This window comes from Lotus japonicus, chromosome 5, assembly GCF_012489685.1.
Source record: "Lotus japonicus ecotype B-129 chromosome 5, LjGifu_v1.2".
Lineage (NCBI taxonomy): Eukaryota > Viridiplantae > Streptophyta > Magnoliopsida > Fabales > Fabaceae > Lotus > Lotus japonicus.
Window position 1 is genome coordinate 47,926,459 of NC_080045.1, and position 13,102 is coordinate 47,939,560.

Here is a 13,102-nt window from a genome sequence, read left to right on the forward strand (position 1 = left end):
AAAAGTAAAAATACTTTTACATATTACTTAAATTTTGAGAAAATTATTTAATTCATAATTTAAACATTCTTAACAATTAATATAATTTACATTATTATAATTTTTTATATACTTTTGATTTGTATTTCAAAAGTTAAGTTTACAAATGAAAACAAATAAAGTCAAATATTTATTTTATCAATAATTATTTTTACTAACATCTCTTATAATTATTTAGGTAGGAAATACCATTCTGGTATTAACATCAATTTCTTACTAAATTTATTTAATAATAATTTATTCCAATAATATAATATTGAAACTAATAATAGAAGACTAATTAATTCACACAAATAAATAATTTTTGTAATTACAAAAACCATAAAAAAATTAAGAATTAGAAAAAAAAATTTGGCTCTTTGTTTTAGGCGCTATTATTTTTAGAAAATAGCTTTTCTAATTTTCTAAAAATACTAACCCCAACACTAACACTTAAATTATAAAGTGCACCAACACTGCCCCATTCCTCATTCCAATTGCTGCTGCCTTTCATAGAAATGGCAAGTATGTGAAGCAGTACTGCTCGCTTTTCAATTGCTGTCTCCGGCACTCCTTTGCGACTCACCATCCGTTCAATCATATCATCCGGTTGCCGCTTCTAATCTGATTTTTAGGGAATCCGGTTTGTATTTTTTTTATTCAATCAATCTCAGTCACCATCAATTTTTGATACACATTTTTCGATGTTACACGAGCACCAATTTGTATATGTATGTATGTATCTGTGTTGTCTGAGTTCTTATTGCTATTAATACCAATTTTCTATGATGTTTTTATTCTCCATCCATGTGCTATTTCACATTTTGACTAAAATAGAGAGTTTCAGTGATTTAGAAAGTGACTATGGAGTTTTTGGTTTCAATTCTGGCACTACTAGATGTAGATCCGTCTTTTTTAAAGTCAATGATTTGTTGTTTAGATTTGATATGTGAATCTTTTTAGATGTCGATCCACTTGTATTTTATAAACACACATTATTCGTTTTGATTTATGATCGAGCGTGACGCTCAAATTAGAAAATTAAACATCTAGTACATGGTTTGGTGTCTGGGCGGTGATGTAGTGCTTATAGAAAAAAAATTTGTTGGAAGATGTTTATTCGTTTTAGTTCTCAAAAGATTTTTATCAAAAGTCTCTGAAAGTGTAATTTACGGTTCAATTTAGTTTCTACATATACAAAAAGATAAACATTGTCATGTTTAGGAGAAACTAATATGATTTTGATATTCATTTTCCATGGTTTAATTGGATTTTAATATTGCTTTTTAAAGTTTAGTATGAATTTTAATTTACATTTAATTTCACCCCTTTCATATCAGTCAATATATAATGTCCACAAAATATAGCAATAGGAATGTTATAAGAGAAATGCTGAGGATCTCTTTTGCTGAGTGTGTATGTAAATCCCTTACTTTTCTTTTCTATTTTATTTAGTAATTAGAAGTGTGAAGCAGGTGAAGGAATCATGGGTCGAAGGAAGATTGAGATTGCACTTGTGAAGGATCCCAACACAAGGCAGGTCACATTCTCCAAGCGTAGATCAGGCTTATTCAAGAAAGCTCATGAGTTGTCCATTTTGTGTGGATCAGAAGTTGCCATTGTTGTGTTTTCTCCAGGGAACAAACCTTACTCCTTTGGCCACCCAAGTGTTGATGCTGTTGCAGCCAAGTTTCTTGATGAAGAGAGCAATCCAAATGATGATTCCCAAGATGGTAGCACTAGTGATGATGACTCTTCTACTGAAGTTGTTGTTGATGTGGAGGAACGGAATCTACAACTTGCTGATGTGATGGCTCAAATTCACAAGGAGGAAAAGAAGGCTAAGGAACTTGATGAGACCTTGAAACAACTCCAAGAGGGTCAAGAATTGGATGATTTGTATGTGGAAGCACGAGGTATGGTGAGAAAGCGTCTCGATGAGTTTGAGGTAGCGGATAGTATGATCCTCCTTTCACAGAAACCTGTGGAGGGAATCACGGCAACAAAACAAGTTGCTAGAAAAAGAAGAAGAAAGAATTGATGTTTTGTAATATGTTTGCATCTAATTTCTCCCTTTTTGCCTGTAACTTGCATTTTGCCATATGATGGGAGAAAATAGAAGTTGTGGTGAATAATGTGCCTTCTCTATTGTTGAATTCCTGACATTTAAGAGGAAATAAAAATAAACTCATTCTGGAAGATATTTGAAATATTATATAAGATAAATATTGCTCTTGTTTTGAACAGTTTTATTATTTGAACAATCAAATCTGGCCTATTTGGTAAGCTAGTAAACGTTTGATATGATTGTTGTGCAAAAGAAATTATCTTCATATTGAGATAAGGAGTAAACCAAGCAGATTGAATATCATTTTTTATCAAAAAAAATTTAGGCATTAGATGTATGAGTTCTTTAATTACTAGAAAAGTGTTCAACACTTTTATTTTCTTCCAATGTGTGACTTACTCATACTTGATATCGCAACAACAATATCATATATAATTTAAAATAGTATCATATATTTGATGTAAACATTGAAATACATATATTTTTCTATCTATCTCTTAGTTCTCATTGCATCTATCATATAACACATGTATTACTTCTCTCATCCATTTCTTTCTTACTTATTTTTGTGTCTGCATGCAAATGTGTAGTAATAATTTTCGATCGAAGTAGTAAAAAAGTGACTTCACTCTCGACTCAACTAGTAATTATATGCATCTTCAAGAAGAAAATGATATATATCAAATTTTGTACTTCACATCAGACAAAATGGAGACATGACCACATTTGTCTCCTATCCTTTAAAACCAAAGAGAATATTGGCGATCAAATCTCTTTTTAGTCACCTTGCTCCCAACATCAGAGATGCATCTGAATTCAATCTTTTCACGACTTCCCATTTTGCCACTACCAATAATCTTTGAGCACATTTCACTCACAAACCCTTTTGGTTTTCCCACTTCCCCTGCATCCTCATCAGAATCCACCAAAACATTCTTCTCCTCACTTCCAGGACCATCCCAAAGGTGGTTTTCATCCACATGCTTTACATTATTTGATGGGGACACAACATTTTTATGATGATCACTAGAACAAATGTAACTTGCAGGAGTACTCGAGGTAGAAAATGAACTAAATGATGAAGAGCCTGGTGATGCTTCAGAAAACAATGAGGTGGGTGATGTTGATGATGATGGAGAGTTTAGTGAACTTCCAAATCCTTGTATTTCATTAGTTATTTTGAGAGCCTTCAAACGTGCCTCTTTGAGAGCTTCTCCACTCTGTAGGAGTTTGAGTATTTGGTCTGATAGATTTTGCATTCTAGATCCCCAGTTAAACCTGAAACAAATAACAATTTCTATTACAATCTGGGTTAGACAAAACTCAAATTTCAAGATGGTATTAAAGGTTATTCTAGAATCGTTTATTTGAGACCACCCATATATGGGTCACATGCATATCTCAATTCCTGCAAATTTCACACTCCAAATATTCAACCTTGGGGGTGTGCTTAGATCAGACATTGATGAAAAATATGACCAAATAAATCTTTATATAGAACAACCCTCACTTCCAAACTAATTTTGCTTCAAATTAGAAATGAAACTAAAAGTAATGAATTTATAAGAAAATTAAAGTAAAATGAAAGGTATGAATATCAATTAGTGTTCATGTATTTTTGATGGTGTTGAGTCTTTTGCTTAGATTCTGGACACTAAGTTTATTATGAAGCTTTTTGAAGTAATGTAATTATGATATTCAAAACATCATTAGATAGGTTGATAGGTTACATGCTTAAGTTGCTTTTACTTCTGTGGTTTTCAAGAAACAATGTGCTGTCAAGTTGTAGCAGAAATCTTATCCTCACTCTATTTATTTACTCTATTTATTTAGTAAATCTTTCTATGAATGAAATAACAAGCAATTGTTTTTCTCCCATCTTAGACTCAAAAAACCAACAATTCCTACCGGTGAAAACACCAAAACTCTCCCCAACTCCTTCTAATTTCATTTGATGCAGTAATTTAAAACATTTCCTGTTACTACTGATCGTTGTTGTGATGGTAACAGATATACAAATAGTGTAGATATCCAGCAGATGTCTCATTTTTCTCTCAATCTCTTTTTCCTACCATATTATTTCCCTCTCTTCTCTTCCTTTTTCACTTTCAAGTGTCTTTTGATGTCTACATTATGCGTAGGAATACAAATTATTTTTCTTTTTTTACCATGCACTTTGACAAACTTGTATCTTTTAGATTTTGGGTTATGATTGGTGAACCACCAACACTATTACATACACTTTTTAAACACTTTTGTTTTATATATTCCCCACTTCTGATAACATCACAACTATTATTTCTTTTTCTATCTGGGTGTCTACCCCCTTAGTGATCTGCCTATCTGCTCTTCTGTTAGCATGGACATGAATTAGATTCTATTCGGCTTATTTATTCTTAAGAGAACCCCCAACCCGAATCATTCGTAAGAGTTAAGACCACCAAGCTCTCTCGAATGAGTTCTATTTTTTCTGCTTTCGAGATACACTGGGGGCAAAATCTCCTCCTAATTAATAAGTTAAACTTTGTGCCTAGATCGTCCTGAAGACGGATGCGATACTTTGATTTTTTATGTTGTTGCCAACATAATCATAAGTTGTTGTATACCTTACATGCTAATTTGAAATTTTTGCCCTCATTTGCTTCCCATACCTCTCAGTTTATAACCTCGCTATTGTAAAATGAATGAGAATAATCAGAAGATGACATCTTCAATTGATTTCCAACAAATGGCTCGGATTTAACGTTTACCCTTTGTCGTCAATATGAGTAAAACTTCCTAGCTCTTCAATAATTCCCGTATAACATTGAAATTCTCGAGCAAACTCTTCAGGACCATGTGTTAGCATGAATTCAAGAAGAACTAGTGCTTTGTAAGATTGCCTCCATTGTTCCCAATCAATACTGTACAACCTGCCCTTTGGATGATATAATTAATAGTAAACAACAAAAGAAATAAACTTTAGAGGAAGGGCATTTGTAAACTTTAAAGAAATATACTATCTTAAGAAATGTATAAAAAATGTATCAAGTGAACAAGCATACCTTCTATGAAGAATATCAACAATCCTCCAATATTCATCAATGTCAAAGGATGCCTCTGCAATTCTAGTCATTGTTTTGGCATCAGGGCTGCAATCATCCTTATTTGTTGCTTCCTCAGTCAGCCTAAGGATATAGTACTATTAACAAACAAAGAAATTAAGAGTTGTATTTTATTTAGCAGAAAAATGGGTGAGCATGCATAGCATATAATTTTTTATAAGAAATTATACATGTAGTTATTCTTCTTTTACTTTCTTAACCAAATTATTAGGTTCATGTTTGGATACACAATGAAAAAACTACAATGAAGTCAAAATCACGGTGGACAACTACAAAAGCTAAAAAAATTACTTTAGTCCACCGTGATTTTGACTGCATGTGATTTTCCATGAGACATCCATGCACTAAGTTTCTGCATATGCGCTTAAACACACACACACAACACTTACAATTCAATTTCAGTAACATCTGTAAACGTCATCCTAGCAGATTTGTACTTTTCTTGGAGGAAATTTGATGTCTGCTTTTTCATTTGTTCTAGCAATAGGCTACCCATCTCTACTTAGATCAAACTTTCAACTGTTTGATTGTGGATATAGTTCCCTTAATATGTTTGAATTATATATTTTTGGGTGGTACTTTGTTATGATATTGGATAAACTTCCAACAAAATTCCTAGGAAATGACTAAAACATGAGACTAATGACAAATGTGAGAAAGAAGGCAAAGCATGGATGTGAGTTAGTTGCAGGCTATGATAACACATTTATGGATAGCCAAAATTATAGCTCAGACAATGCAGGAAAAATGCTCATTGACAAAAGGAAAACAGAGGAAAAGAAAAACAGAGAGATTGAACCACTATTAGAAAGTTGACCAAATTTACTTTATGAATTTGCCTTTAGCCATGGATTTTTATATAACAGCGGCTATACTGAAAACTAGGATCTTCACATAATAGCAACCGTTGGTTCACAATGTTAGTTTAAAATGAATCAATGGTTAAAATCATTTTTTATCAGGCCAAAAATTCATTAAACTATACAAAGGATACCTTAAATACAACGAAACAAATTAAGAGTTTTCCAAATAATAAGAAAGGATTCACAAACCCACTCACAAAAAAAGAAGTGAAATCCTTTGTAACAGTCTAGTATTAGAGTAGAGGTTTTAGGGTTTTAGCTTGTGTTTCAAGATTTCTTTATGTATGTGGCCATTAGTCACTGACTGGTTGAGCATAATTTAGTTCAGTTCTTTAGTTGAAATAGGAGGTCATGGACTCACAATGGGATGATATTAAATTTAGAAAACATGTTAACTTTTAGCTATTTTTAGTCCCTATTTCAATGAAGCTGTTGTTGTTGTTGTTACGCACAATGTGTCTTAAGGTGAAAATTGGGCATGACCTTTCGTCCAAACACTCAAAGATAGGGAAATGCAATTACCTATATGTAACTTGTAATATCCCATGTCTTGTTGGAGATGCTTAACCTCAAAATCGTTGAAGATTACAGATAATTATTTCTTAGTACGTAGATTTGCCCTCTATCAGCAACAGATTTAATCAAGACCTCCCTACCTGTTGAGGAGAGGAATTTCTCCTTCCACCCTTTCAACTTCTTCCACACTCGCTCCTGAATAAAGCGGAAAACCTATTGTTTAGATCTACCCACAAAGGTTGGCAACCCAAGATACATGGAATGACTCTCAACCGCATTAATTTGCAAGCCTCCCTGAAGGGCATGTTTACAATCTTCTGGCACATTTCGGCTAAAAGAGAGTTCAAATTTATCCAAATTAATAAGTTGGCATGATGTTCACATTTGAACGCAAATACTTATTAAATAGATTCATTCTTAAATATATTTTTTGTGCTCACCGGGCGAACAATACATAGAGAAACCTCATGGGGAATTAGAAGCTCTTCAGGGGACGGACTCGTTTACTGTGGTTTAGTCTTTTTTGTTATGTCTAGTTTTCCGATGAAGAAAAAAAAACTTTAACTTTATAGAATAAAAAAAATATTATTACCTATGTGCAATTTTGCATAATAATAGTAATCTCTTTATGTATATATATGATGTATCATATAAGAATAGCTAGAGCTTTTATGTGAGAGTGAAAGGAGTTACTATGAGCCATTAGATGTAATTATGAACGACTAATGGCTCATAGTAACTCCTTTCACTATCACATAAAAACTTCATTCTCATATGATACATCCTAAATGTATGTTAAACATTTTTAATCTATATTAACTGTATACTTTTAATATAGTTATTTAATATAGAATATGATTTGATTATATTATTTGTAAAATGATATCATTTTCTAATATATGAATTCTAAAAATATATTTTTTAGAATCAGTATATACTACTTTATATTTTTATTATAAAATTCATAAATTTACTAAGTTATTTAATGTATTATAGGAATGTAATTTATTACATTGTTACAAATTTTTTCAAAGGTTACAATATTAAATATGCATATGATGTAGAATGTAAGTTATTTAATATAGATTTTATTTTAAAAAATATAATTTATTGGGTTTTTAATATATATTAATATATATATATATAATATAATGTATTATATATCATTTTATATGGCTAATATATGGTTTCAATAATTTAAAAGCTATAATATTAAATAAAAATTATCTATTAAAAATATAACTTAGTATCTTTATGCTACATAATATATTATTTATTATTATATGGTATGTATAATTTGAAAATAAATAATATACATTAAAAGATTGAATTTGTAATAAATTTTTTTAAGTATTTACATTTAATATGTATATAAACAAAATATATATATATATATATATATATATATATATATATATATATATCCGACCCTTCGTAACAAAATGTGTGTGTCTATATATATATATATATATATATATATAGGAGATGTATCTTATGAGAAAAGTGATCTTATGTGGGAAAATGAGAATAAATCACGACCGTTAGATCTAATTCTGAATGGTTCAGATTAAATCAAATTAATGGTCATGTGATCATTTAAAAAAGTCATGTGAAAAGTCACATGACTTCATGTTTTAATCCAGACCATTCATGATTAGATCTAACGGTCGTGATTTATTCTCATTTTCTCATGTAAGATCACCTTTCTCATAAGATACATCCTATATATATATAATTTAAAGTTATATATTTATTTATTTTGAGTTAATTTATTTTTGAATAAAGGTATTTATCATGGTAAACCTTATCATTATATTAGGTGCTATATATTAGTCAATAATATAATAACATATATTCCTTTTATAAAATAATTTCATTTAAATTTATTTCACATTAAAATGTTTTACTAATTGATATTTTAAATTATTTTGATAGTTTAATTTTGACCCATAGTAGTTATTAATGTTTGAGAAATAAATAAATCATATATTTGATATTAAATTTACTTCTAGATTTAATCAACGAAAAAATATCAACGTTATTATTTTATATAAATGAAAAATTGTCACACTTTTTTTTTCTCTAAATTTATGTAATGATTAGAATTAATTATGAGATAAAATCTTATCTTATCTTATATTATATACTATTCAAAACAAAAAATAGTAATTTCTATAAGTATCACCCCCCATTCTTTGCCTTTCTTGACTTTTCTCTATCTCACACTATTCTTAGTAGGTAGATGATGCCATATTTTAATTTTTCTGATTTTTTAGTAATTTCGAAAATGACCCATGGAATTGTAAAGAGAATCAGTTTCAATCCCTGGAATTGTTTTGCATCAAATTGGGTCCCTAGAATTTTTTTTTTTTAATTCAATTAAGGCCAAATGCAGCCAGACTTCAATTTTATTCTACTCAGCAATTACACGTGGCATTTTAATTTTTTTAATTAAAAAATTCTAAAAATTTATTTTTTAATTCCAACTCATATATTATATCATAAATAAAAAATAAAAAACTTAATAAAATCTATAATTTAAATAACAACCTAATCTAATACTCCCTAACCTAAATATATAATAATCTAATCTAATAATCACTAATCCCTAATCTACCTATTCAGCCTCAAATTGAACCCTAAAATATCTTGAGCCCCAAATTGATGAACACTATCTTCGAAGAAGGAAGAACACAGAGAGAACTCGACGGAGAGATCGACGAAGAAGGCGACGAGCAGTAGAGGGAGAGATAATCGTCGAGAACCGTCAAGGGTGAGTTGATGAAGGCCAAGAAAGGTCAAAGGTGGAGGAATCATTTCGAAGTTGAAAGTGGTGCTGTATTTAGAAAGGTCGAACCTCATCCTTCTTCGAACCAGGTATTACGAAATTAGTTGTTGATTTATGTATTAAAATGTTGTTCGGGTTGTTCTTACTTCTTGTTGGGGATGATTACTTGCTTACTTCTTCTTTTTGCTTGAAAAAGTTAACGAGTAAGGGTTCTTTCTTTCGCAGGAATGACAGAAGGTTTGATCATAACCAGAATCCACCACAAGGGTCGTTTCAGAGGCATTCCTATGAGATATGATAAGGGAGAGTTCATTGAAATTGATCGTGTTGATGTTGACTTGTTCTCATACTTTTCCATCAAATCCACTATGAAGGGAGTTCTGGGATATCCTGATGATGCTTACAAATTGTGGTGGTGCAAGTCAGAACTGAGGTTTGAAAAAGGCTTGAAGAAGATATTGGATGATAAGGATTCTATGGATGGCTTCTGGAAGGTGGTTGATATCTACCTGGAACATACCTTGGATCCACTGAATGAAAAAGAAGATGATGTTTTGCTTGATGAAGACTTGGCTGCAGTGGAAGTGACTGAGCAAGGTTCCACTGGTGTACTGCATGAAGCAGAACGAACTAGTGTGGATGAGAAAGCTTCCACTGGTGTACTGCCTGAAGTGGAACAATCTGGTGGGGCTGAGCAAGTTTCTATTGATGCATTGCCTGAAGTGGAAGTGATTCATGTGACTGAGCAAGCTCCTACTGGGAGAAGACATGTTAGGGAAGTTTCTGATAAGGGAAAGGGAAAATGTTTTGCTGAGAGTGATTCAAATGAGACCGAGATTACATTCTCTAGTGACAGTGACATTGATTGGAGCACTGATGGCAACATAGACAATGATGATGAAATATGTAAAAACCTGCCCAATGATGGGTTTGATGATGTCAATGGACCATTTCATGTGCACCAGGATGGTGATGGAAGTGAGGATGTGAACAGAGCCAGTGGGTCATTGACTTTGCACAATCAGCACCGGGATGGTGATGGAAGTGAGGATGTGGACTTTGACATTCCCTTAGAAGATGCAACCCAACATAACATTGATGATGAGTATGACAATGATTAGCTGATGAGTGATCTTTCTAGTGGTGAGGAAGATCATGGATCCATGGTCAGATATCTAAGGTTCATGAAAGAGGACCTGGACAAAGATTATAAGTTCAAACTGGGAATGGAGTTTGCCTCCACAACAGAGTTTAAGGATGCTATCCTTGCACACTCAGTGATGAATGGGAAGGGTGTGAGGTACAAGAAGAATGACAAGTCAAGGGTGAAGTTTGTTTGCAAGCAAGAAGAATGTGGATTCATTGCATACTGTGCCAATATAAAAGGGACTTCAACATACATGACTAAGACACTTGATCCTAACCACACCTGTGGAAGAACCTTCAATAATAGGGCATCAACTACTAAGTGTATTACAAAGGTTATTGAGAACAACATGAATAATTCCAGTTCAGTAATCCAAGTGAAGGACATTATTCATGAGATGAGGACAAGATATAGTGTATGTGTCAGTTGGGGGACTGCTTGGAATGCAAGAAAAATTGCTAAAGATGTTGTTGAGGGAGATGCCCTAAAGCAGTACACCATGATAACATCTTATGCAACATAGCTCAGGAGGGTGAATTATCAAAACTCAGCAGCTATCATTCTGAGATATGTTCCCACCACACTTCAGCCCAGATTTGGTTGTTTTTATATGTGTTTGGAGGGATGAAAATATGCTTTTAAGCTCGCATGCAAACCATTTATTGGAAATGATGGATGTCACCTCAAAACCAAATATGATGACATCCTTCTCATTGTTGTGGGAAGGGACCCAAATGATCAGTACTTCCCACTGACTTTTGCAACGGTTGAGGCTGAGTGCAAGGAATCTTGTAGATGGTTTTTGAACCATTTGATCCGGGATATTGGTGACAAAAGATTGGTGTTCATTAGTGATAAGCAAAAGGTAACCTAAATTAACATCCATGGTTGTGTTTACTTACATTAAAATCTGATTGTGCTTGCTTACTTTACTTACATTACAATCTGATTGTGTTGGCTAGGGATTGCTACAAGTGTTTGATGAGGACTTTCCTGGTGTAGAGCACTGCTTTTGTGTGAGGTATTTGTACGCAAACTTCAAGCAGATGTTTGGTGGAGGAACTGAGATAAGAGACCTTCTGATGTGGGCATCCAAAGCAACATATACGGAGCTGTGGCAGGAGAAAATGCAAGAAATCAAAGCAATAAATGAAGATGCTTACAAGTGGCTGATGGCTATCCCTACAATACCTTGGTGCAGGCATGCTTTTTCTTTTTACCTTAAATGTGATGTAACCATGAATAATTTGTCTGATGCTTTCAAATGTACCATTTTAGTTGCTAGGGACAAACCCATTATCACAATGTTTGAATGGATTAGGAAGTATTTAATGACCATATTTGATACTTTGAGAGAAAAAAAGTAAAAGATGGAAGAGTAATGTGATGCCTAAACCTAGGAAGAGGCTAGATAGAGAGATAAAGGATAGTGGTAGGTGGGTAGCAACTTGGGTTGCTCAAGGTCTATTTCAAGTTGAGCATACTGTTTTTGAAGACCAATTATAGTTGATATAGAGAAGCAATCATGTACCTGCAACTATTGGGAATTAAATGGAATTCCCTGCAGACATGTTGTGGCTTGTCTCTCTGAGAAGGGTCTTAATCCTGAGAATTATGTGCATCAATATTACCTTAAAGCAGCTTATAACACTTGCTATGGGCACATGATCTCCCCAATTAATGGTGAGAATAAATGGCCAAAGCTTTGTCAAGATGAGATCCTTCCTCCTGAGATTAAAAGAGGGCCTGGAAGGCCAAAAATATTGAGGAGAAGTGAACCTGATGAACCAGATAAGAAGAACCCAACCAAATTGAAAAGAGGAGGCACTTCTTATACATGTAGTAGGTGCAACAAAAAAAGACACAACCAGAGGAAGTGCCCTTTGCCTCCACCATCTCCACCACTTGATGATGGGCACATTGAAGAAGAGAATGAATCACAGTTAGAGGATTTCTCACAGGTATCAACTAAAACCTATTATGCTTATGTTTGTGCTTTTGTTTCACCCTGTCTAAAAATCTCTATTCTACAGGTATTTGGTGCTCCTTCTGCCCAAGATGTGCCTCCTTCTGCTCCTTCAACACAAGATGTTCCTACTTCTGTTCCATCAACCCAAGAAGCTCCACCACCTCCAATGCCAGTCCAACCCAGAGGAAGGCAACAACCAACTGGTTCACAACAAGTTGCAGCTGCCAGAGCAAGAAAGCAAGCAACATCACCTCCACCTCCACAACCAGTTGCAGCTGACAGTGAAAAAAAAAAGCACCACCACCTCCACAACCAGCTGCAGCTGCCAAAAAGCAAGCACCAGCACCTCCACCTCCACAGCCAGCTGCAACAGCCAGAGCAAGACATCAAGGAGAACCTGCTGCCAGATCTGCTGCACAGCCCAAAAAACCTGTAGCTGATGCTTCTAATCAAAAGAGAAAAAAGAGGGGAGCAAACAATGAGATAGGTCATTGGATTCCAGGAGAACTTGTAAGTGGGTCTGATAGAGCTGTTGGAAAATGACATAAGGGCAAGGCAACTGTTGCTAGTCAAGACCAAGGAAAGAAGAGACTTATCAAAAGGAGATGGATCTGAAGAAAAAGAGGGTC

General features: G+C 33.5%; 2 protein-coding genes across 3 annotated transcripts; one reads left to right on the plus strand and one right to left on the minus strand.

Moving 5' to 3' along the window:
* The first annotated feature begins 525 nt into the window (after nucleotides 1–525).
* On the plus strand, nucleotides 526–2,217 carry LOC130718636 (agamous-like MADS-box protein AGL29). Its single transcript, XM_057569251.1, has 2 exons — nucleotides 526–661; nucleotides 1,494–2,217. Exon 2 carries the CDS (start codon nucleotides 1,505–1,507, stop codon nucleotides 2,057–2,059), a length of 555 nt encoding a protein of 184 aa, XP_057425234.1. The 5' UTR covers nucleotides 526–661; nucleotides 1,494–1,504; the 3' UTR covers nucleotides 2,060–2,217.
* Nucleotides 2,218–2,562: 345 nt separating this feature from the next.
* On the minus strand, nucleotides 2,563–5,996 carry LOC130718871 (epsin-3). 2 transcript variants are annotated; one of them, XM_057569500.1, is made up of 4 exons: nucleotides 5,580–5,996; nucleotides 5,131–5,253; nucleotides 4,837–4,998; nucleotides 2,563–3,364 (listed from the first exon to the last, which is right to left on the minus strand). In XM_057569500.1, exons 1-4 carry the CDS (start codon nucleotides 5,684–5,686, stop codon nucleotides 2,827–2,829), a joined length of 930 nt encoding a protein of 309 aa, XP_057425483.1. In that variant the 5' UTR covers nucleotides 5,687–5,996; the 3' UTR covers nucleotides 2,563–2,826. The 2 variants fall into 2 exon arrangements, with proteins under 2 accessions (XP_057425483.1, XP_057425484.1); XM_057569501.1 differs by having other exon boundaries at nucleotides 5,131–5,267.
* Between the last annotated feature and the right edge of the window lie 7,106 nt (nucleotides 5,997–13,102).

Excerpts from the sequence above, each read along its gene's own strand:
- LOC130718636 (XM_057569251.1), top strand. The coding sequence starts at position 1,505 with ATGGGTCGAAGGAAGATTGAGATTGCACTTGTGAAGGATCCCAACACA.
- LOC130718871 (XM_057569500.1), bottom strand. The coding sequence starts at position 5,686 with ATGGGTAGCCTATTGCTAGAACAAATGAAAAAGCAGACATCAAATTTC. Across the intron at positions 5,254-5,579 it reads GATGTTACTGAAATTGAATT|GCTGACTGAGGAAGCAACAA; the intron begins GTAAGTGTTGTG and ends CTATATCCTTAG. Across the intron at positions 4,999-5,130 it reads GTTGATATTCTTCATAGAAG|GTTGTACAGTATTGATTGGG; the intron begins GTATGCTTGTTC and ends TCCAAAGGGCAG.